The sequence below is a fragment of the Muscardinus avellanarius genome (assembly GCF_963383645.1).
Source record: "Muscardinus avellanarius genome assembly, chromosome: 3".
Classification (NCBI taxonomy): domain Eukaryota; kingdom Metazoa; phylum Chordata; class Mammalia; order Rodentia; family Gliridae; genus Muscardinus; species Muscardinus avellanarius.
The window spans coordinates 23,084,389-23,110,096 of record NC_137788.1 but is presented as its reverse complement, the minus strand read 5'-3'; the positions used below and the strand labels follow the sequence as shown (position 1 = coordinate 23,110,096).

The 25,708-nt window shown below is 43.2% G+C and overlaps 1 protein-coding gene across 1 annotated transcript; it reads left to right on the top strand.

Moving 5' to 3' along the window:
* Nucleotides 1-3,258: 3,258 nt before the first annotated feature.
* On the top strand, nucleotides 3,259-25,548 carry TAF12 (TATA-box binding protein associated factor 12; the record flags this gene model as incomplete). Its single annotated transcript, XM_080693153.1, has 6 exons — nucleotides 3,259-3,330; nucleotides 4,067-4,318; nucleotides 9,076-9,153; nucleotides 20,912-21,026; nucleotides 23,496-23,584; nucleotides 25,513-25,548. The coding sequence occupies 6 exons, from the start codon at nucleotides 3,259-3,261 to the stop codon at nucleotides 25,546-25,548; spliced, it is 642 nt and encodes a 213-aa protein (XP_080549279.1).
* Between the last annotated feature and the right edge of the window lie 160 nt (nucleotides 25,549-25,708).

The window sequence follows — 25,708 nt, the reverse complement described above, 5'->3', positions numbered from 1 at the left end:
CCTGGGTTCCATCCTCAGTAGCACCAAAAAAAAAAAAATAGACAAGGGTACTTGGTAGGCTCAGATAAGATGATCACATGTTCGAGGATAGCCTCGGCATATAGTGAGACTGTTATACCTAGTAAGACCCTGTTTTAAAATAAAATAGACCTGGGGGTGTAGTTCAGAGGTAGAACCCTTCTGAGTTCCATCCCCAGTGCCACCAATAAATAAATAATTATGGAGCTATGGGATTTAGTTCAGTAGTAGAGCACATGCTTAGCATGTGAGATACCCTGGGTTAAATCCCTATGATCAAAATAATATATTTTTTTGGCAGGTGTGGTGGCACATACTTGTAACCCCAGTATTTGGAAGGCTGAGACAGGAGTATTGCAGGTTCATGGCCAGTCTCAGCTGCTTAGTGAGGCCCTCCACAACTTAGTGGGTACCTGTTTCAAAATAAAGAATAAAAAATAGGGCTAGGGGTGTAGCTCGGAGGTAGAAGTCCCCTGGGTTTAACCCCCAGTACTGCAACAAATATGTTTAAAAAAAAAATATATATATATATATATATATATATATATATATATTTTTTTTTTTTGCGGGTCTAGGACTGGAACCCAGGGGTATTTGACCTCTAAGCCCTATCTTTTATTTTTTATTCTTTATTTTGAAACAGGATCTCAGTAAGTTGCGGAGGGCCTAAGTAGCTGAGGCATTTCACGAACTGCTATCCTCAAGTTTCAGCCTCCTGAATGTTGGGATTACAAGCCTGTGCTACTTAGCCTGGCTTTGAAATATATTTTTAGCCGGGTGTGGTGGCGCACGCTTGTAATCCCAGCATTCGGGAGGCTGAGACAGGAGGATTGCGGTTCACGGACAGCCTTAGCTACTTAGTGAGGCCCTCCGTAACTTAGTGAGACTGTTTCAAAATAAAGAATAAAAAATAGGGCAGGGGATGTAGCTCGGAGGTTGAATGCCCCTGGGTTCCATCCCCAGACCCGCAAAAAAAAAATATATATATATATATATATTTTTTTTTTTAAATGAAAAAATAATGATAATACATGTAGACCATGTGTCTTTTTTTTTTTCCACTCTGGGGATTCTACTATTTATACACTAAGCCCTATGTTACTTTTAAGTTGCTGATGGTCTCTCTAAATTAATGAGGCTGAAGCCAGGTGTGGTGGGTGGTGGCGCACGCTTGTAATCCCCACGCTTGGGAGGCGGAGACAGGAGGATCGCGCAGTTGAAGCCAGTCGAAGCCAGTCCCGCTGACCCCGTTTCCAAAAATAAAAAAGGTCTGGGAGTGTAGCCTGGAGGTAAAGGGCTTCCAGGAACCCCAGTACCACCATAAATTTCTGAGGCTGTCCTTGAACCTGTAATCCTCCTGTCTCAGCCTCCTAAGTACTGGGATTACATGCATGCCCTACCACACTTCCGTTTTTTTTTTTTCCCCTCTATTTTTTGGTGGTTCTGGGGGTGGAACCTAGGAGCATTTGACCTCCGAGCTACACTCCCTACCCTATCTTTTTATTCTTTATTTTAAAACCGGTCTCACTGAGTTGCAGAGGGCCTCATTAAGTAGCTGAGGCTGTCCACAAACCGCGATCCTGTGGTCTCAGCCTCCCAAATGCTGGGATTACAAGCGTGCGCCACCATACCCAGCTTTATTTAATTAATTAATTTATTTATTTATTTTTGTGCGTTTCTGAGGGCATTTGACCTCCAAGCCACACCCCCTTCACTTTTTTTTTTTTTTTTTTTGGTGGTCCTGGAGGTGGAACCCAGAGGCTTTCTACCTCCAGGCTATACTCCCAGACCTATTTTATATTTTTATTTTGAAACAGGGTCTCACTAAGTTGCTGAGAGCCTCACTAAGTAGCTGAAGCTGGCTTCAAACCTGTACCATCCTCTTGTCTCAGCCTCCCAAGCGCAGGGATTACAAGCGTGCACCACCACGCCCGGACCCTTTTCTAGTTTTTTATTCTTTATTTTGAAGTAGGGTCTCACTAAGTTGCAGAGGGCCTCACTAAGTAGTTGAGCCTGTCCGCGAACCATGATCCTCCTGTCTCAGACTCCCAAATGCTGGGATTGCAACTGTGAGCCACCATGCCCGGCCCTATTTTATATTTTATTTGGGAACAGGGTCTCACTAAGTTGCTGAGAGCCTCACTAAGTAGTTGAGGCTATCTTTGAATGTGTGTGATCCTCCTGCCTCAGCCTCCCAAGGGCAGGGATTTTGTGTGTGTGTGTGTGTGTGTGTGTGTGTGTGTGTGTGTGTGTGGTACTGGGGATGGAACCCAGGGGCATTCTACCTCTGAGTTACACCCCAGCCCTATATTTTCATTCTTTATTTTTTTGAAATAAAGTCTCACCAAGTGCAGAAGGCCTCACTAAGTAGCTGAAGCTGTCTGCGAACCATGATCCTCCTGTCTCAGTCTCCTGAGTACTGGGATTACAAGAGTACACCACCATGTCCAGTTTGTAATTTTTTATTTTGAAACAGGGTCTCACTAAGTTTCTCAGGTCCTTGCTAAATGCTGAGGCTAGCTTTGAACTTGTGATCCTCCTGCCTCAGCCTCCCATGAACTATAATTATAGGCACATACCACCACGCTTGGTCATTAATTTTTTTTTTTTTAATTTTTTGCAGTACTGGGGATGGAACCCAGGGGCATTCTACCTCTGAGCTACACCCTCAGCCCTATTTTTTATTCTTTATTTGAAACAGGGTTTCATTGAGTTGCAAAGGGCCTTACTAAGTAGTAGATGAGGTTGTCCACAAACCTGGATCATCCTGTCTCAGCCTCCCAAATGTTGGGATTACAAATTTGCACCACCATGCCCAGCTTCATTAATTAATTTTTAAAGATGTTTATAAGGCCATGCGCAGTAATGCACACCTATAAGCCTTGTAAATGGCAGGCTGAGACAGAAAGATTCCAGGTTCGAGGACAGCCTCAGCAAGTCATGAGATTCTCAGCAACCTAGTGAGACCATGTTTTAAAATAACAATAAAATAGAGTTCCGGGTGTAACTTGGAGGTAGAATACCTTTGTGTTTCATCCTCAGAACCACAAGAAGAAAGAAAGAAAAAGAGGAAGATTTTTTTTTTCTTGATATACTAGTGGGGACAAGGAGATAGGTTTCTCTGAATCCAGTGTGCCTGGATCCTGGTTGGCGAAGATGTGCCAGGTCATGTACCCATCATGCTTCTGTAGCAAGGATGGTGCTTGATGGTAGTTGTTCATTTGCAGGTAGCTTTTGAAAATGGCTGCCTCTCATTTCACCGGGCTCACAGCCGTTGCTGATGTAATTAAAGATCTAGACACTCAGATAGCTGTAAGTAAGCTCCTTGAGGCCACTGTGGGCAGAACTTGGTGAATGTGCTTCTGATCCCGATGACACCTAAGCTGATATCCACAGAGTCAGCCTTCTAGCTCTGAGATGTAGGAGTCTTGGCTGCTTTAGGCAAGGGTCTCTGCATGTATTTAACAGTGGCTGACACTCAGAGAAAAATTGTTCGTTATGGTAAAGAGCTTACTTTTAACAGTTACTAAAGGTTTTGTTTATTGAGCATAGCCCTCACGTAGACTCAAGCATGTTTGGAAATGCCAGAATGATCTAATCTGTTTTCTTGAGCTTTGTGACTGAGTTTTAAGTATGTGATTGTGCCATGATGTATTTATTTAAGCTTAAATTTATTTGATACTTAAAAATAATGCATGTAGTACTTTCCCCATTATTCTGTTTGTACAAAGGCTCTAAGAATGTCTTGCTTATTCAAATTTATGTTTGTAGATAAAATTCCTCATTTCATTTACTTTTTTAATTTCAATTTGAGGACTATTTTATTTAGCTTTTGTAGAAAAGATGGTTTCTAAATATCAGGTGAGAGTGATGAGCATTATCTATTTCCTTCATTTTATTTCCTTCATTTAAATGGTGTCAAGTGTTCACCATCCACATATTCTGAAGACCCCCTCAAAATGAGACAGATCTCATATAATTTTACTTTCAAAACTTATCCTTTATTACAAGTGTTTTTAAAGCTAATTCTCATGTTTTTCTTCTCCAGTTGATTGGCCTTGGTCCTCACAGTCCCAAAAAGAAACAGGATCTTGATAAGCTCTATGAGCTGAAGTCCAAAGCTCGGCAGATTATGAACCAGTTTGGCCCCTCAGCACTAATCAACCTCTCCAATTTCTCATCCATAAAACCGGAACCAGCCAGCACCCCTCCACAAGGCTCCATGGCCAATAGCACTACAGTGGTAAAAATACCAGGCACTCCGGGGACAGGAGGTCGTCTTAGCCCTGAAAATAATCAGGTATCATCCTCTTATGTTTTCCTTTCTGTTATTTTGACCATTAATTATTTGAGAGGTGGTCATCTTAGTTACTGCTTCTTTCTCTAAGTTGAAAAGATTTGTTTCTACCTCTAGAATTTTTTTTTTTTTTTTTTTTGGATGGTACTGGGGATGGAACCCAGAGGTACTCTACCTTCAGGCTACACTTCCAGACCTATATTTTATATATTATTTGAAACAGGGTCTCTTAAGCCAGCTGAACCTTAAGCCTTCGAACCTTCATGATCCTCCTGTCTCAGCCTCCCAAGCGCTGGGATTACAAGCATGTGCCACCACACCCGGCCTACCTCTGGAATTCTAATATTCTTTATCTTTTTTTGTGGTACTAGAGATGGAACACATCTAGGCTCTACCCTCAGTCCTGTTTTATTTTTTAATTCGGAAACAGGGTCTGAGTGGCTAAGAGCCTCATTAAGTTGCTGAGACTGACTTTGAACCTGTGATCCTCCTGTCTCAGCTTCCCAAGTACTGGGATTATGAGTGTGCGCCACCACACAAAAATTCTTTATCTTTTTTTTTTGCAGTACAAAGGATTGAACCCAAGGGCATTCAACCTTCAAGGTACACACGCAGCCCTACTTTTTATTCTTTATTTTCTAATGGGGTCTCATTAAATAGCCGAAGCTGGCCACAAACCTGCAATCCTCCTGTCTCAGCCTCTCAAGAACTAGGATTACAATTCTATGCCACTAGGCCCAAGTTTTATAAAAAAATTTTTTTTTTTTTTTTGGTACTGGGGATGAAACCCAGGGGCACTGTACTTCCGAGCTACACTCCCAGCCCTATTTTTTTTCTTTTTTATTATTATTTTTTTTGAAACAGGGTCTCACTGAGGTGCAAAGGGCCTCACTAAGTGAGGATGTCCGCGAGCCACAATACTCCGATTAGCCTCCCGAATGCTGGGATTACAGGCGAGCACCATGGCTGGCTTTCAAATTATTATTTACAGTATTTATCAGTTTTTACTTTGTGTTATATGTGGTTGTGTGTATATATATATATATATATATATATATATATATATATATATATAAACACACACACATACACAACATCTTGCATAGGACAGGTGCTTTATATGTTAACTATATAGTTATTAAATAAAATGATAGGCTTTATTCCTAAAAGTACCCTTTTGTGTGTGTGTCTCTATGTTCCTAGGGATTGAACCCTGGGGCATTCTACCTCTGAGCTAGACTCCCAGCCCTATTTTATTTTTTATTTGGAAACAGGGTTGAACAAAGTTGCTCATGGCCTCTTAAGTTTCTGAGGCTGGTCTTGAACCTGTGATCCTCCTGTCTCAGACTAAAATAAAAGTACTCTTGTTGCTGGGCAAGGTTGTACATACTTGGAATCCCATTACTGGGAGCCTGAGACAGGAGGATCACAGGGTTTTACACCCAGCCTCAGCTACTTAGTGAGGCTCTCAGCAACTTAGTGAGACCCTGTTTCCAAACAAAGTATAAAATAGGGCTGGGGGTGTAGCTTGGAGGTAGAATGCCTCTGGGTTCCATCTCTAGTACCGCCAAAAAAAAAAAAAAAAAAAGTACTCTTGTCTCCAGTTATTCTTTCTAGTTCAGCCAGCTGCTGTCATTACTAGTTTCTAGTGATTCCAAAATCTGCTCCTCATTTTCTAGCTATGATCCTGATTCTACCTTCTAGAACCACCAGAAATAAGTATACTTCCTTCCTTTTCTTGGGTCTTGCAGGCTGAGTAGAATGGATGCGTAGACATTTTAAAGAAATGGGTGAAGCCGGGCGTGGTGGCGCACGCTTGTAATCCCAGCATTCGGGAGGCTGAGACCAGAGGATCGCGGTTCGGGGACAGCCTCAGCTACTTAGTGAGGCCCTCCGCAACTCAGTGAGACCCGGTTTCAAAATAAAGAATAAAAAATAGGGCAGGGGGTGTAGCTCGGAGGTCAAATGCCCCTGGGTTCCACCCCCAGACCCACCAAAAAAAAAAAAAAAAAAAAGAAATGGGTGAGCTGGGCATTATGGCATGCATTTGTAATCCCACCATTTAGGAGACTGAGACAGAAGGATTATGTTCTGCAGCCTCAGTTACTTAGTGAGGCCCTTTGCAACTCAGTGAGACTGTTTCAAAATAAAGAATAAAAAAAATAGAAGCCAGGTATGGTGGTGCACGCTTGTAATCTCAGCATTTAGGAGGCTGAGACCAGAGGATCGCGGTTCGCGGACAGCCTCAGCTACTTAGGCCCTCTGCAACTCAGTGAGACCCTGTTTCAAAATAAAGAATAAAAAATAGGGCAGGGGGTGTAGCTCAGAGGTAGAATATCCCTGGGTTTCATCCCCAGATCCGCAAAAAAAAAAAAAAAGAATAAAAAATAGGGCCGAGAGTGTAGCTCATTGAAAAAATAAATAGGCTGGGGGTATAGTTCAGAGGTAGAATATTCCTGGGTTCTATCTTCAGTACTGCAAAAAAAAAAAAAAAAAAGATAAACTGGAAGTTTAATTCTATTAGGCAATAATGGTAGAATGGAAATATCATTAACATTTACATATATATTTATTTATTATTTTGTGGTGCTGGGTATCAAACCCAAGGCCTCAAGCATGCTGGGCAAAGTGCTCTACAGTTGTGCTACAGTCCCAGTGACCCCTCTGATCAATTTTTTTGGAGGGAGAGAGGGAAGTTGGAATTGAAATCATGGACAGTCTACCTCTAAGCTATACGTCCCCAGCCCTTTATTATTTATTTATTTATTTATTTATTTATTTATTTATTTATTTATGATAGTACTGGGGATGGAACCCAGGGGCCTTCCACCCACAGGCTACACTCCCAGACCTATTTTATATTTTATTTGGAAACAGGGTCTCTTAAGCCAGCAAGGCTGGCTTCAAACCTGTGTGATCCTCCTGTCTCAGCCTCTCAAGCACAGGGATTACAAGCGTGCACCACCACGCCCGGCTTATTTTTCATTTTTTGATACTAGAGTTAAACCAAGAGGGATTATACCACTGAGCTACACCCCTAACCCTGGTGGTACTGGGGGTAGAACCCAGGGGCTTTCTACCCTTGGGCTATACTCCCAGACCTATTTTATATTTTATTTGGAAACAGGGTCTCACTCACTAAGTTGCTGAGAGCCTCACTAAGTAGCTGAGGCTGGCTTTGAACCCATGCGATCCTCCTGTCTCAGCCTTCCAAGTACGGGGATTACAAGCGTGTGCCACCACACCCAGTCTTTTATTTTTTATTTGGAAACAAGGTGTCACTGAATTGCTGAGACTAGGCTTGAACCTGCAGTTCTCCTCTCTCAACCTCCCAAGTACTAGGATTACAGACGTGCACCACCATTCCTGGATTCTTTTTTATTTTGATCCAAGGTCTTACTAAGTTTCCAAGGGTCTTACTAAATTGGTGAGACTGGCCTTAAACCTCCTATCTGGGCCTCCCAAGTTCTGGGATTACAGGTATGCATTATCATGTCCTCTGATCACTTTTTTCTGGTGTATATATGTAACATGATACTTTTAGCTGGATGTGGTGGTGCAAATTTGTAATCTCAGTACTTTGGAGACTGAGACAGACAGGAGGATTGCAGGTTTGCAGCCAGCTTCAGCTACTTAGTGAGGCCCTCCACAACTTAGACCCTGTTTCAAAATAAAAAATAAAAAATAGGGCTGGGGATATAGTTCAGAGATAGAACACCCCTAGGTTCAAATCCCAGTACTGCAAAAAAAAAAACCATGATATGATACTTCCTTTATGAAAGAGGAATGGTAGCTATATATTTACTTACACTCTTTATTTATTTGCGGGTCTGGGGATTGTACCCAGCGGCATTCGACCTCCGAGCTACACCCCCTGCCCTATTTTTTCTTCTTTATTTTGAAACAAGGTCTCACTAAGTTGCAGAGGGCCTTACTAAGTAGCTGAGGCTGTCTAGGAACCATGATCCTCCGGTTTTAGCCTCCCGAATGCTGGGATTACAAGCGGGCGCCACCACGCCTGGCTCACATTATTTAATCATACAGAAATGACCATACGTTCCTTCTCATAAAGCTTTTAACCTATTAAGTCAGATCACAGGCAAGTTTGTAAATATGCACAATGATAGAAGGTGCACAGAGTACAGAAGAGGACACAGGAGGAAGTGGATGCTTTTGCTTGGGTGGCTGGGAAAGGTGTTAGCAAGGATTGCCATAGAGCTGAGGTACAAAGGGGACAGTGTGCGGCGGTTAGAGGATCGCAAACATGTAGGGGTGAGCCATGATGCGGAAAAGAGAGAAAGTTGGAATAAGCTGCCTGACAGTCGGATGTGGGCCTCTCACACTGTTCTTTCTGCCTTTCCCTGAGCCGCTTCTGTCTTAAAAGTCTGGTTTTTGAAGTAGTGCCACCAGGCAGGCCAGGCTGAATTCTTGGAAAACCCAAAACTAAATCAAACTTTTTTTTTTTGCAGTACTGGAGATGGAACCTAGGGGCATTCTAGCTCTAAGCCACACCCCAGCCCTATTTTTTGTTCTTTATCTTGAAACAGGGTCTCACTGAGTTGCAAAGGGCCTCACTAAATTGCTGAGGCTGTCCTTGAACCAGGATCCTCCTTCTCAGCCTCCCAAATGCTGGGATTACAACCATGCACCATCACGCCTGGCTTAAATCAAACAATTTGAAAGCCTTTCTTCAATATGGAGTTCTCAGTTACTTTGCTGCCTGAATATTAACTATAGAATCATCTCACAATTAACTTTAGGTATTAACCAAGAAGAAATTACAAGATTTAGTAAGAGAAGTGGATCCTAATGAGCAGTTGGATGAAGATGTGGAGGAGGTAAGGTGGGTTTGGGTACCTCAGAGAATCCCTGAGGGCTGAGGTAGCATGGTAGATAAGAGGAAAGATCAGAGGCTGATAAAGCTGAGTTGGAATTTGCTTCTGTTACTTTCCAGCTGTGAAGCTGTGGACCATTTGTTTGAGACTTTTTTTGGTACTAGAGATTGAACCCAGGGACATTCTATCTCCTAGCTACACCCCAGCCCTACTTAATTTTTTTGAACAGAATCTCATTAGGCTAATGAGAGTCTCACTACTTGCTGAGGCTGTCCTTGAACCTGTGATCCTTCTATCACAGCTTCTGGAATTATAAGCATGCACCATGATGCCTGACTTTTTGTGTGTGTGTGTGTGTGTGTGTGTGTGTGTGTGTGTGTGTGTGTGTGTGTGTGGTACTGGGAGTGGAACCCAGGGGCTTTTCTACCTCTGGGCTATACACCAGACCTACTTTTTATGTTTTGGTTTTTTTTGTTTGTTTGTTTGTTTGTTTGTTTTAGTGGTACTGGGGTTGGAACCTAGAGGCTTTCTATCTCTGGGCTATGCCCCCAGACCTATTTTATACTTTATTTGGACAGGGTCTCACTAAGTTGCTGAGAGTCTCACTAAGTAGCTGAGGCTGGCTTCAAACTGGTGTGATCCTCCTGTTTCAGCCTCCCAAGCGCAGGGATTACAAGCCTGGGTCACCACTCCGGGCTCTGACTTTTTTCTTTCCTTCTTTCTTTTTTTGGGTGGTACTGGGGTTCCTGGAAGCCCTTCTACCTCCGGGCTACACTCCCAGACCTATTTTTACATTTTTATTTGGAAACAGGGTCTCCTAAGCAAGCGTGCTCGGCTGGCTTTGAACCTGCGCGATCCTCCTGTCTCTGCCTCCCAAGCGCGGGGATTACAAGCGTGCGCCACCACGCCCGGCCTCTTTTTTTCTTTTTTTAAGCATTACTAAAAATGGAATTCCGGCTGGGCATGATGGCACATGCTTGTAATCCCATTGTAATCCCCTCGCTTGGGAGGCGGAGATGGGAGGATCACACAGGTTTGAAGCCAGCATAGCTGGCTTAAGAGACCCTGTTTCCAAATAAAATATAAAGTACGTCTGGGAGTGTGGCCCGGAGGTAGAAGGGTTCCATCCCCAGTACCACCAAAAAAATAATAATAATTATAAATAAACAAAAATAAAAATGGAATTCCGGGGCAGTCTACTTTTGGACTAATACCCCCTAGCCCTATTTTATTTTTTATTTGAAACAGGGTTTCACTAAGTAGCTGAGGGCTTTGCTGAGTTGCTGAGGCTATCCTCAAACCTATTTTTCTCCTGTCTTTGCCCCCCAAGTACTAGGATTATAGCTGTGCACCACCACACCTGGCTGCCTAAACTTTTTTTATTTTAAAGTGTGAAATGAACCCAGGGATATTCTATCTTTGAGCTACACCCTCAGCTCTATTTTATTTTTATTTTGAAACAGAGTCTCATTAGATTGATGAGAGTCTCATTACTTGCTGAGGCTATTCTCAAACCTGTGATCCTTCTGTTTCAGCCTCCCATGTACTGGGATTACAAGTGTGCACCACCACCACGCCAGGCTACAGGACTTCTTTTTTCTGTTGTTATTTCTCAAGAAAGACTAGAATCCAGGTGTTGTTGTACACACTTATAATTCCAGCATTTGGGAGACAGAGACAGGAGGATCACAGTTCAAGGACAGCCTAAGCTACTTAGTGAGGCTCTTTGCAACTTGGTGAGGCACTATTTCAAAATAAATAATAAGGCTGGGCATAGTGGTGCATGCTTGTAATCCTAGCATTTTGGAGGCTGAGACCAGAGGCTCGTGGTTCGCGGACAGCCTCAGCTACTTAGTGAGACCCTGTTTCAAAATAAAGAAGGAAAAATAGGGCAGGGGTGTAGCTCAGTGGTGGTGCATGCTTGTAATCCCAGCATTTGGGAGGCCGAGACCAGAGGATTGTGGTTCCCGGACAGCCTCAGCTACATTGTGAGGCTCTTTGCAACTTAGTGAGATCCTGTTTCAAAATAAAGAACAAAAAATAGGGCAGGGTGTATAACCCAGAGGTCGAATGCCACTGGGTTCCTTCCCCAGACCCCCCACACACACACACAAAAAAAAAAAAACCGAAAGAAAGAAAGAGAATAAAAAATAGGACTGGGGGTGTACAGAGATAGAATGGCCCTGGGTTCCATCCCCAGTACTGCAAAAACACAAAAACAAAAAGGTGCATGTTTATAATCCCATAATTGGTAGGCTAGACAGGAGAATCACAGATTTGTTGCCAGCCTCAGCTACTTAGATCCTTGGCAACTTTGTGAGATTCTGTTTCAAAATAAAATAGGGCTGGGGTATAGCTCAGAGGTAGAATGCTTCTGGGTTCAAATCCCAGGACCACACCAAAAAGGGGTGGGGGAGGATAAAAGGGCTGGGGTGTAGCTCAGAAGTAGAATGCCCTTGGGTTCAATTTCCAGTATCTACCCTCAGTTAATTTTTTGTTTGCCTGGGTTTAGGATTAAATTTAGATAATTATTTTTTCCTTTCAATTGTGAAAGAATTGCTATATTGTCTTCTTATTTTTCCTATATAGGAATCTTATCATACTCTCAGTTTTTTCAGATTCTTATTTTTCTCCTGTTCTGAAAACTCTGTGTGTGTGTGTGTGTGTGTGTGTGTGTGTGTGTGTGTGTGTGTGGTATTGGGAGTCAAAACCAGGGCCTCCATTGTGCTAGGAAAGTGCTCCATCAGTGAGCTACAACCCAGCCCAATCTGAATTTTATATAATGAGCCTTATTCGTATGTACCTTCTTTCACTCACCATAGTGGATTCTTTTTTTGTGTGTGTGTGGTACTGGGGATGAAACCCAGGGGCATTCTACTGCAGAGCTATACCCCCAGCCCTATTTTTATTCTTTATTTTGAAACAGGGTTTCACTGAGTTGCAAAGGGCCTCATTAAACTGAGGCTGTCTGGGAACCATGATCCTCCTGTCTCTGCTTCCTGAATGCTGGGATTACAAATGTGCACCCACCACCACACCCAGCACCATGCTGGATTCTTTTTTTTTTTTTTTTTTTTTTTTCAATACTGGAGATGGAACCCAGGGGCATTCTACTTCCGAGCTACATCCCCAGCCCTATTTTTTATTCTCTATTTTGAAACAGGATCTCACTTAGTTGCAGAGGGCCTCACTAAGTCGCTTAGGCTGGCCAGGAACCCAAATCCTCCAGTCTCAGCCTCCCAAATGCTGGGATTATAAGTGTGCGCCACCACACTCAGCTTCTATGCTGGTTTCTTAAAGACTTCTTTTATTCTAGAGAATTGCTTCTGGGATGATTTTATAGGTTAGCTTTTTTTTTTTTTTTTCCTTCAGTACTGGAGATTGAACCCAGGGGCATTTGACCTCCAAGCTACATTCTATTTTTTTTTTTTTTTTTTTTGGTGGTACTGGGGTTCCTGAAAACCCTTCTACTACCTCCGGGCTACACTCCCAGACCTATTTATACTTCTTTTTTTTATATTTGGAAACAGGGTCTCTTAAGCCACCTGTGGCTGGCTTCAAACCTGCGTGATCCTCCTGTCTCTGCCTCCCAAGCGCAGGGATTACAAATGTGCACCACCTCGCCCGGCCTACATTCTATTTTTTTTTTTTTTTTTTTTTTTTTTGTGGTGGTACTGGGGATGGAACCCTTCTACCTCCGGGCTACACTCCCAGACCTATTTTATATTTTTATTTGGAAACAGGGTCTCTTAAGCCAGCGAGGCTGACTTCGAACCTGCGCGATCCTCCTGTCTCCGCCTCCCAAGCTCAGGGATTACAAGCGTGCGCCACCACGCCCGGCTACATTCTGTTTTTTAATCTTTATTTTGAAGCAGGATCTCACTAAATTATGGAGGGCATTACTAAGTAGCTGAGGCTGGCCATGAACCTGCAATCTTCCTGTCTCAGGTTCCCAAGTACTGGAATAAGTATGTACCACTGTGCTGGCTATATGAACTTTTTTTTTTTTTTTTGTGGCAGTGAGGATAGAACCCAGGAGCATTTTACATCTCAGCTACACCCCAAACTCTATTTTGCATTCTTTATTTTGAAACAGGGTCTCGCTAAGTTGCGGAAGGCCTAAGTAGCTGAGGCTGGCTGCAGACTGCGATCTGAGATTACAAGTGTGCGCCACCATGCCTGGCTCCTATATAAACTTTATTTTTAATTTTTTTTTGGCCTTTTACCAAGAAATACTTAGCAACAGGAAAAGAAAACCCAGGTTACAAAACAGTAAAATTTGTTATTTTTATTTTTTTAAGCACAGAGAAAATGTGTGCTCTTTGTATGTGTGTGTATGTGCCATACAGCTTTTTTTAGAAGTAATTCACATACTATAAACTCATCCATTTGAAGTATGCATTTCAGTGCTTTTTAGTCTATTCACAGAGGTTTGCAAATATTAATTATCACAATCAATTTTAGAATGTTTTCATCATTCCAAGAAAGAACCCATATCTATTAGCAGTCATACTCCATTTTCTCCCAGCCCTTCAGCCCTAGGCAACCACTGATCTTTCTGTGTCTATGGATTTGCCTATTCTGAACATTTTAAATAAATGGAAATATGATATTTGGTTTTTGGTGCCTGTCTTCATTCATTTAACAGTGTTTTCAGAGTTCATCCATGTGGTAGCTCATGTATCTCTACCTCATGCCATATTAGTCCACACGTCAGTACATCCATAGTATTATGACTGAGTATATCTGTTGTATGTCTGTCACATTTTTGTTTATCCTTTCATCAATACTAAGTATTTGGATCCTCCCTTCCTTTTTTTTTTTTTTTTTTTTTTTTGTGGTACTGGGGTTCCTGGAAGCCCTTCTACCTCCGGGCTATACTCCCAGACCTATTTTTACATTTTTATTTGGAAACAGGGTCTCCTAAGCCAGCGCGCGCGGCTGGCTTCGAACCTGCGCCTCCCAAGCGTGGGGATTACAAGCGTGCGCCACCACGCCCGGCTTTTTTTTTTTTTCTTTTTTCTTTTTTCTGATACTGGGGATTTAAGCCAGGGGCATTCTACCTCTGAGATCCACATCCAGCCAAATATTTTTATTTTTTATTTTGAAACAGGATCTCACTAAGTTGCAGGGGGCCTCACAGGTTGTTGAGACTGGCTACGAGCCTGTGATCCTTCTGTCTCAGCCTCCTATGTGCTGGGATTGCAAGTGTGTGCCATCATGCCCGGCTCTTTTTTTTTTTTTTTTGGTGGTACTGGGGATGTAACCCAGGGCCATTCTACCTGTAAGCTACACCCTCAGCTCTATTTTTTATTCTTTTTTTTTTTTTTTTTTTTGGTGGTACTGGGTTTCCTGGCTACACTCTCAGACCTATTTTATGTTTTTATTTGGAAACAGGGTCTCTTAAGCCAGCAATGCTGGCTTTGAACCAGCGCAATTCTCCTGTTTCCACCTCCCAAGAGCGCAGGTAACTAGCGTGTGCCACCACGCCCAGCTTTATTCTTTATTTTGAAACAGGGTCTCACTGAGTTGCAAAGGGACTCACTAAGGAACTGAGGCTGTTCGAGAACCACCATTCTCTTGTCTCAGTCTCCCAAATGCTGGGATTACAAACCTGCACCATCACGCCCAGCATCTTTTTTTTTTTCCCCCAGAGACAAAGACAGATTTATTTAGAAAAGTGGGGGGATACACATCAAGGGAGAACATCATCAATGGCCATCTCAAGAAGGAGAGAGTGACTTTGAGGTCTTTTATAGTACTTTTTTATAGAAGACCCTGTGAAGATGTGTATTTTTTATTTTGTTTTTGTTTTGTACTAGGGACTGAACCCAGGAGTGTTCTACCTCTGAGATACACCCAAGCCCTATTTATTATTATTATTATTATTATTATTATTATTATTATTATTATCATTATTAGTGTGTGGGGGGGATTGGGAATAAAACCGAGGGGTATTCTACCTCTGAGATATAGTCTTAGCCTATTTTTTTTTTTTTGTATATTTTTCAGTCCTAGGGATTGAACCCTTGATATTGTACCTCTGCACTACATGCCCAGCCCTATTTTTTTTATTTTGAAACAGGTTCTCACTAAGTTCTGAAGGGTTTAAGTAGCTGAGGCTGACCGCAAACCTGCGATTCTCCTGTCTGAGCCTCCCAAGTACTGGGATTTACAAGTATATGCCCCATGCCTCGCTCTTATTTTTTATTTTGAAAGAGGGTCTCACTAAATTGCGGAGTGCCTCACTAAATTGTTGAGGCTGGCTAGCAACCTGCAATCCTCCTTCTCAGCCTCCCAAGTTCTGGGAATACAGGCATGTAGCACCATGCCTGGTTAGCTTTTTATTTTGAAACAAGGTCTTGCTAAATTGCTGAGCACCTCAATAAAGTTGCTGAACCTGGTCTTAAACCAGCAATCCTCCCCTCTCAGCCTCCCATATGCTAAGATTACAGGTGTTTGCCACTATGCCCAACTAAACATTAGTGTTATTTCTACTTTTTGGCTATTAAGAATGATTTTGTAGAGCCAGGGATAGTGGTGCACGCTTGTAATCCCAGCATATTTTTTTTTTAGGTACTGAAGATGGAACCTGCATTCCTCCTGTCTCAGCCTCTCAAATGCTGGGATTACAAACATGCGCCATCACGCCTGGCGTAATCCCAGCATTTGGGAGACTGGGACAGGAAGATCTGGGTTTGTAGCTAGCCTCAGCTACTTAGTGAGGTCCTCTGAAAATTAGTAAGACACTGTTTCAAAATAATGAACTAAAAAGAAAAAAATAGGGCTGGGGGTGTAGCTTGGAGCTAGAATGCTCCTGGATTTAATTCTCAGCACCACACACAAAACAAAGAATAATTTTGCTGTGAACATTTGTGTACAAGTTTCCTTATTCTTTTTTTTTTTTTTAACTGGCGTACAATTTTTTTTTCCTTTTTGCAGTACTGGCTATTGAACCAAGGGACATTCTACCTCCTATGTTAACCCCCAGCCTGATTTTATTTATTACTGGAAAGCAAGGTCTCACTAAGTCTCAGAGAGCTTCACTAAATTGCTGAGGCTAACTTTGAACCTGTGATCTTCCTGTCTCAAGTACTAGAATTACAAGTGTGTCCCACCATGCCTGCCATGTACAAGTTGTGTGGACGTATGTTTTCTTTTCTCTTGGGTATATATCAGTGGAATTATAAGGTCATGCTAGTATGATGACACATGCCTCTAATCCCTATATTTGAGAGGCTGAGACAGGAGGATTCCAGGTTCAAAGCCAGTCTCAGCAATTTAGGCCCTCTGTAACTTCATGAGACCCTGTTTCAAAATAAGTAATAAAAAGTGGGGCTAGAGGTGAAGCTCAGAGGTAGAATGCCCCTGGGTAGGTTTAATCCCCAGTAACACAAAAAATAAAATAATAAATAAATAATAAAAAAAGCTGGGAATTTAGCTCAGAGGTGTAATGCCCATGAATTCACTTGGACTCTAGTACCATAAATAAAAAATTACAAGGTCACATTGTAACTCTGTGTTTACTATTTAAGGAGCTGCCAGACTGTTTCCTAAATAGTGTGTCCTTTACAATCCTTTCACCAGCGTACTGGAGTACTGGAGTTCTTTGTGTGTGTGTGTGTGTGTGTGTGTGTGTGTGGTACTAGGGATAGAGCCTAGGGACTTTTTACCTCCAGGATATACTCCCAGGCCTACTTTTTATATTGTATTTGGAAACGGGGTTTCACTAAATTGTTGAGAGCCTCGCTAAGTAGCTGAGGCTAGTTTTATTTATTTTATTTTTTTATTGGTGTGTGTGTGTGTGTGTGTGTGTGTGTGTGTGTGTGTGTGTGTGTTAGTGGGGATAGAACCCAGGGGCATTCTACCTCTGAGCTACACCCCTAGCCCTATTTTTTATTGTTTATTTTGAAACCTCCCTCACTAAGGAGCTGAGGTTGTGCAGGAACCAAGATCCTCCTGTCTCAGCTTCCTGAATGCTGGGATTACAAGCCTGAGCCACCACACCCAGCTTTATCCTTTATTTTGAGACAAGGTCTCACTAAGTTGTGGAAGGCCTTTATAAGTAGCCGAGGCTATCCACTAACTGCAATGCTTTTGTCTCAGCCTCCCAAATCCTGGGATTACAAGTGTGAGCCACCACACCCAGTTTATTTTTGCTCTTTGCTTCTGAAATGACAATTGGTCAGCTCTTCTGAATTGAGCACTTAGATGTTGTTTTTCCTTGTGGTACTGAGAATGAAGCTAAGGGCATTCTACCTTTGAACTAGACCCGCAGCCCTATTTTTTTTTAGGGGGGTTTGGTGTGTGTGTGTGTGTGTGTGTGTGTGTGTGTGTGTGTGTGTGTGTGTGTTTGCGGTCCCAGGGATGGAACCCAGGGGCATTATACCTCCGACCTATACCTCCAGTCCTAGATTTTAGTCTCTTTATTTTTGAAACAGGGTCTCACTGAGTTGGGAAGGGCCTCGCTAAGTAGCTTGGCACACGCATTCCGGAGGCAGAGACCAGAGGATCATGGTTCCCGGAGAGCCTTTTGCAACTCAGTGAGACCCTGTTTCAAAGTAAAGAATAAAGGCTGGGTGTGGTGGCGCCCGCTTATAATCCCGCGCTTGGGAGGCAGAGACAGGATTCCGCAGGTTTGAAGCCAGCCTTGCTGGCTAAAGAGACCCTGTTTCCAAATAAAATATAAAATAGGTCTGGGAGTGTAGTCTGGAGGTAGAAGGGTTTTCAGGAACCCCAGTACCACCAAAATATAAAAAAAAATAAAAAAGAATAAAGAATAAAATAAGCCAGGCGTGGTAGTGCACACTTGTAATCCCAGCATTCAGGAGGCTAAGACCGGAGAATCATGGTTCAAGGACAGCCTTAGCTACTTAGTGAAGCCCTCTGCAACTTAGTGAGACCCAGTTTCAAAATAAAGAATAAAAAATAGGGCAGGGGGTGTAGCTCGGAGGTTGAATACCCCTGGGTTCCATCCTCAGACCCACACACACAAAGAATAAAATATAGGAATGGGGGTGTAGCTCGCAGGTAGAATGTCCCTGGGTTCCATCCACAGTACCACAAAAAAATAAAAAATAGGGCTGAGGGTGTAGCTTGGAGATAGAATGCTCCTGGGTTCCATCCCCAGTATCATAGAAGAAAAAAAAAAAAAAAAGAAAAGAAAAGAAAGAAATTCAGTCTGGGAGTGTAGCTTGAATGTAGAATGCCTATGGGTTCATTCCCCAGTACAAAAAAATAAAAAAATAAAAAATAAATAAAAAGCTGGGCACACGCATGGAATCCCAGCACTTGGGAGGCTGAGACAGGAGGATCGCACAGGTTCGAAACCAGCCTCAGCTACTTAGGCTCTCAGCAACTTAGTGAGACCCTGTTTCCAAATAAAATATAAAAAAAGGTCTGGGAGTATAGCCCAGAGGTAGAAAGCCACTGGGTTCCACCCTCAGTACCACAAAAAAAAAAAAAAAAAGAAGAAGAAAACAAAGTTTCACTAAGTTACCAAGAACTGACCTCAAATTTGCAATACTCATATCTTACCCTTCCAAGTACTGGGATTATGGTTATGTGCCACCATGCCTGGCTCTAGATTTTTATCTTCAGAATTGTGTGTATGTGTGTGTGTGTGTGTGTGTGTGTGTGTGTGTGTGTGGTACTGGGGGTGGAACCCAGGGGCATTTCTATCTCTGGGCAACACCCCGCCCTATTTTATAATTTATTTGGAAACAGGATCTCACAAAGTTACTGAGAGCCTCACTAAGTAGCTGAGGCTGGCTTCGAACCTGTATGATCCTCCTGTCTCACCCTCCCAAGCACTGGGATTATAAGGATACACCACCACTCCCGGCTTATCTTCTAAATTCTGATTTTGCTTTTCACACAGTTCAGGAATAATTGATAGTGAAGTAGAAAGAGCTCAGGGTTTAGACTTGGAACCTGTTACACCCCAGCCCTATTTTTTATCCTATATTTTGAAACAAGAGTCTCACTGAGTTTCAAAGGACCTCACTAAGTAGTTGAGGCTACCCACAAACCACGATCATCCAGTTTCAGCCTCCCAAGTACGGGGATTACAATCCTGTGCCACCATGCCCAGCTAGATTTGGAAAACTTGAGGCCAAATCCTGATTCTGCTGCTTTCTAGTTACCTAGGTATGAGCAAATTGGTTTTCCTGAGCTTGAGCCTTGGGTTGGTTTTTTCGGGGGGGCTTTGTTTGTTTTGTGGCACTGGGGTCTGAGCCCAGAGGCATTCTTCCTTCGAGCTCCATCTCCAGCCTGATTCTATTTCTTTCTCTTTTTCTTTTTGCGAGTCTGAAAATGGAACCCAGGGGCATTCTACCTCTGAGCTACATCCCCTTCCTATTTTTTATTCTTTTTATTTTGAAACACAGTCTCACTGAGTTGCAAAGGGCCTCACTAAGTAGCTGAGGCTGGCTGTGAACCTCGATCCTCCTGTCTCAGCCTCCCAAATGCTGGGATTACAAGTGTGTGCCACTACGCCTGGCCTGATTCTATTTCTTATTTGGAAATAAGGTCTTACTAGGTTGATGAGCGTCTTACTTGCTAAGGCTGTCCTCAAACCTGCAGTCCTCCTGTCTCAGCCTCCTAAGTACTGGGATTATAGGCATGTGCCACCACACCTAACTAAGTCTTAGCCATTGTGTGTGTGTGTGTGTGTGTGTGTGTGTGTGTGTGTGTGTGTGTGTGTGTTCTCCTATGCACACACACATGTACTGGAGATGGAACTCAAGGGGCTTCTACTTCCAGGCTCTACTCCCACCCTTTTTTTGTTTGGAAACAGTCTCACTAACTTGCTGAGAATCTCACTAAATTCCTAAGACTGACTTCAAACCTGGGATCCTCCTGTCTCAGTCTCCCAAGTACTGGGATCACAGGCATGCGCCACCATGCCCAGTGTTCTTAGCATCTTTTGAGAACAAAATCCATGTCCTGTTTTCTTAACATGATTATTGTGAGGCCTAAGAGACTTAGTGGAAGTTAAAAGTACTTTAAATGACTGTGAATGAAGAGTTATAATGATTCACTTGTTTTCCCATCTAATTCAGAAACAAAATGTGAGGCATAGGGATTGCATTAGTTGATCCCGGCCGGGGAGATACTACATCCTCAGAAAGGAATGAGTCGAGCTGGGTGTGGTGGTGCACACCTGTCATCCCAGTCCATGGCAGGCCGAGACAGAAAGATTACAGGTTTGAGGCTAGCTTCAGTGACTTAGTGATATCCTGTTTCAAAATTAAAAATAAAAATAGGGCAGGTAATCCAGGCATGGTGGCGCACGCTTGTAATTCCAGCATTCGGGAGGCTGAGACAGGAGGATCGTGGTTCACAGACAGCCTCAGGTACTTAGTGAGGCTCTTTGCAACTCAGTGAGACCCTGTTTCAAAATAAAAAATAAAAAATAGGGCAGGGGGTGTAGCTTGGAAGTCAAATGCCCCTGGGTTCCAGACCCTCAACAACAACAAAAAATAGTGCTGGTAGTGCAGCTCAGAGGTAAAGTGCCTTTGAGTTCAACCCTAATACCACCACCAACAGGAACAAAAAGAACAGGCGAGTTGCACTTGATGTGGGAAGTGTTTCTATTGTATTATTCACTCCTCATTTCCACCTTAACCCAAATGCTGATTCCAGGCCCACTAATAAAAATCCTGACTAAATATGTGATTCAGACAGAAAGCAGTTCTCCCAGGGCCAGGATCCTACCCTGCCTCCATCATGGTTACTCTCCCCACTTTGCCCTTTCCAGATGCTGCTGCAGATTGCTGATGATTTTATTGAGAGTGTGGTGACAGCAGCCTGCCAGCTTGCTCGGCATCGCAAGTCTAGCACTCTAGAAGTGAAAGACGTCCAGCTGCATCTAGGTATGTGGTCTTGTTTCTCTCTCAAGCACCCACATGACTGCTCCTTTAGGACTGGCAGGGAAAATATCATCAGAGGAACCTTCATGCCAGGACCAGATTTTTGGGCCCTGAGACTTATAGATTAATTCAATAGCAATACTAAATGGAGGAGAGAGATTCATCCATGCTATGAAGAATGAGCCCAGACGCTGGATTTGAAACTAGATTCTCCCTCACCGCTTCTACTTGATTTCTCTTACAGCATAGGTTCCCAATGTGGCCAATACTGCCCCCTGGGGGTTGCTGGGGAGAAATACACATTTTTAAAAACACAAATTTTGGCCCTGAAGATTTCTATTTATTTGCTTAAGAAAGGTAGCTGAGCATGGTGGCACAGGCCTGTAAATCCCAGTACTTGGGAGGCTGAGACAGGAGAATTGAAGGTTTTAGGCCAGCCTCAACAGTTTAACGAGGCCCTTAGCAGGACCATTTCAAAATTAAAAAATAAAGCCGGGTGTGGTGGTGCACACTTGTAATCCCTACGCTTGGGAGGCTGAGATAGGAGGATTGCACAGGTTCAAAACCAGCCTCAGCTACTTAGTGAGGCTCTCAGCAATTTAGTGAGACCCTGTTTCCAAATAAAATATAAAAAATAGGTCTAGGAGTATAGCCCAGATGTAGAAAGCCTCTGGGTTCTACCATATCTGTAGCTCAGAGGTAGAATGCCCTTAGATTCAATACCCAGTACCAAAAAAAAAAAAAAGAAAGAAAGAAAAAAGAAAGAAGAAAAGAAAAGAAAGAAGGCAGGTAGGCAGGCAGGCTTGGAAGGCACTGGTAATCTAAGTGGCATAAATAACATTCTTCTGATTAACATTGTTGGTGATAATGGCGCATGCTTGTAATGCCAGTACTTGGGAAGTTGAGACAGGAGGTTCACAGGTTGTGGTTAGCCTCAGGTAATTAATGAGGCCCTCTGCAACTTAATGAGACTCTGTTTCAAAATAAAAATAAAAAATAGGGATGGGGATATAGCTCAGAGATAGAATGGTCCTAGATTCAATCCCTGGTACCACAAAAAAAAAAAAAAAAAGAAATAAAGAAAGAAAGAAAGAAAGAAGGAAGCAGCTGAGCAAGGTAGCACACACCTATAATCCTAGTACTTAGAAGGCTAAGGCAGGAGGATCACAGGTTCAAGGCAATCCTGGATAATTTAGTGAGACCTTGTCTCAAAAAAAAAAAATTACTGGGGTTCAATACCCAGTAACACCAAAAAACAAAAACAACAACAACAAAAAAACAGCCAGGCAGGCCATATATGGTGGTACATGTTTGTAATCCCAGCATTTGGGAGGCTGAGACTGGAGGATCACAATTTGCAGAGAGCCTCAGCTCCATAGTGAGGTGACCCTGTTTCAAATAAAGAATAAAAAGCCGGGCGTGGTGGTGCACGCTTGTAATCCTAGTATATGGGAGGCTGAGACAGGAGGATCATGGTTCGTGGACAGCCTCAACTACTTAGTGAGGCCCTCTGCAACTTAATGAGACCCTGTTTCAAAATAAAGAATAAAAAAAGAAGGCAGGGGTTGTAGCTCGGAGGTCAAATGCCCCTGGGTTCTATCTCCCAGTCCCGCAAAAAAATAAAAATAAAAAATAAAGAATAAAAAAGAGCTGGGTGTGTGGTGGCACACACTTGTAATTCCAGCATTCGGGAGGCTGAGACTATAGGTTCATGGTTCGTGGACAGCCTTAGCTACTTAGGCCCTCTTCAACTTATTGAGACCCTATTTCAAAATAAAGAATAAAAAATAAAGTTGAGGGTGTATCTCAGAGGTAGAATGCTCCTGGTTTCTAGGTTCTATCCATAGTACCACCAAAAAAAAAAAAAAAAAAAAAAGCCAGGCATGGTGATGCAAGCTTGTAATTCCAGTATTATGAATCTGAGACAGGAGAATCACAGGTCCGTGGCCAGCCTCAGCAACTCAAGGCTCTCTGCAACTTAGTACCTGTTTCAAAATAAAGAATAAAATAAGGCTGGGTATATAGTTTCACAGTAGAATGCCCCTGGGTTCCGTACCTACCCAGAACCACACACACACACAAAAAATGATGCCTGCAGGGTGTGGTAGCTCATGCTTGTAATTCCAGTACATTGGAGGCTGAGACAGGAGGATCACAGGTTTACAGCCACCCTCAGTTATTTAATGAGGCCCTCTACAGCTTGATGAGACCATTTCAAAATAAAGGAAAAAAAAAATAGGGCTGTGGATGTAGCTCGGAGATGGAATGCCCCTGGGTTCAATCCCTATTTCCACCAAAAATAAAGACACCATAGAGAAGCTAGGTACAGTTTTCCCGTTTGTATCCCATAGAATTGCCGAGTAGGGTTGGTGTTAATATAGTCAGTGCCCAGATTCCTCCTTCCTGGAGGGACACATCACACTCCTGACGCTGCCTTCCTGGTTCCGTTACCTCTGTGCTGGCTTCTTCCAGAGCGCCAGTGGAACATGTGGATCCCAGGATTTGGCTCTGAAGAAATCCGGCCCTACAAAAAAGCTTGTACTACAGAAGCTCATAAACAGGTGAGGAGCCCCCAGAGCCCTGGGGATCACCAGGGCTGATCCCATGAGCTGCATCTCAGAAGGGATCACAGAGCTAGGCGTATTGGCATATGTTTGTAACCCCAGTACTTTGGAGAGACAGGAGGGTTGCAGGTTCAAGACCACCCTCAGCAAGTACTGAGACTTTCATCACCCTATCGAGATACTCTTTAAAATAATAATAATAATAATAATAATAATAATAATAATAATAATAATAAAAGCCCGGCGTAGTGGCACACCCTTGTAATCCTAGCATTTGGGTGGCTGAGACAGGAGGATCACAGTTTGCGGACAGCTCATCCACTTAGTGAGGCCCTTTGCAATTCAGTGAGACCCTGTTTTGAAAATAAAGAATAGAGCCGGGCATGTTGGTGCATACTTGTCATCCCAGCATTCGAGAGGCTGAGACAGGAGGATCCCGGTTCACTGACAGCCTCAGCTACTTAGTGAGACCCTGTTTCAAAATAAAGAATAAAAAACAAGCCAGGCATGGTGTCGCATGCTTGTAATCTCAGCATTTGGGAGGCGGAGATAGGAGGATTGCAGTTCACAAACAGCCTCAGATACTTAGTGAGGCCCTTTGCAGCCTGGTGAGACCCGGTTTCAAAATAAAGAATAGCCGGGCGTGGTGGCGCACGCTTGTAATCCCCGCGCTTGGGAGGCAGAGACAGGAGGATCGCACAGGTTCGAAGCCAGCCGCGCGCGCTGGCTTAGGAGACCCTGTTTCCAAAATGAAAATGTAAAAAATAGGTCTGGGAGTGTAGCCCGGAGGTAGAAGGGCTTCCAGGAACCCCAGTACCACCAAAAAAACCACCAAAAACAAAATAAAGAATAAAAAAGTTGGGAGCTGGGCGTGGTGGCGCATGCTTGTAATCCTAGCATTTGGGAGGCTGAGACAGGAGGATCTCGGTTCATGGCCAGCCTCAGCTACAAAGTGAGGCCCTTTGCAACTCAGTGAGACCATGTTTCAAAATAAAGAATAAAAAATAGGGCTGGGAAGCCGGGCGTGGTGGCGCACGCTTGTAATCCCAGCATTCGGGAGGCTGAGATTGGAGGATCGTGGTTCGCGGACAGCCTCAGCTACTTAGTGAGGCCTCTGCAACTCAGTGAGACCCGGTTTCAAAATAAAGAATAAAAAATAGGGCAGGGGGTGTAGCTCGGAGGTCAAATGTCCCTGGGTTCCATCCCCAGACCCGCAAAAAAAAAAAAAAAAAAAAAAATAGGGCTGGGAGTATAGCTCGGAGGTAGAATACCCTCCTGGGTTCCATCCCCAATACTGGGAAAAAAATAGGCCTGGGGTATAGCTTTTTGGTAAGAATACCTCTGAATCAATCCCCAGTACCAAAAAGAAAAGAAAAAGAAGAGAACCACAAATACAGCTACCCTGCAGGGCTCTTACTTCCCTGCACAAGCTGTACTCCATGGGTCAAAGGTCAGAGGGCAAGAGGTAGCAGTAGTTGGGATATGTCCTTAGTAGCTGGGCATAGTGATACATGCCTATGATCCCGGTACTTGGGAAGGATTGCAGGTTCAAGGCCAGCCTCAGCAACTTAGCATGACCCTGTTTCATAATAAAAAATAAAATAGCGCTCAGGGTGTAACTCAAAGTTAGAACGCCTCTGGGTTCAACTTTCAGTACCAAAAAAAATACGGCTGGCATATAGTTCAGAGGTAGAATGCCCTGGGTTAATTCTCTAATATGCCCCCCCCCCGCCTTGTGCGTGCGCGCGCACACACACACACACACACACACACACACACACACACACGTGTGAGGCTGCTGCGCTTCCCTGTGACTTAGGTCCCTGAGGGCTCGAGTCTAGCTCGTGCTGCCTGCCGGCCGCGTATGGATGTCCAGAAAGCTCTCGCTCGAACTCTTTTAACTGCTTCTTTCTCTCTCCTTTTAGAGAATGGCATTGATCCGGAAAACAACCAAGAAATAACATACGGAAGGGCAGGGAATGGACAGCAGTTACTTGGAGATACTTGAGCTGACACTTCAGCCATCTCATCCTTGGAATTTTTTTTTAAATGCTTTACAGAGAAGCATATATTTTTTATTAACAGTGCAGCAATATCTATAATGACTGAGAGGATCTGCCA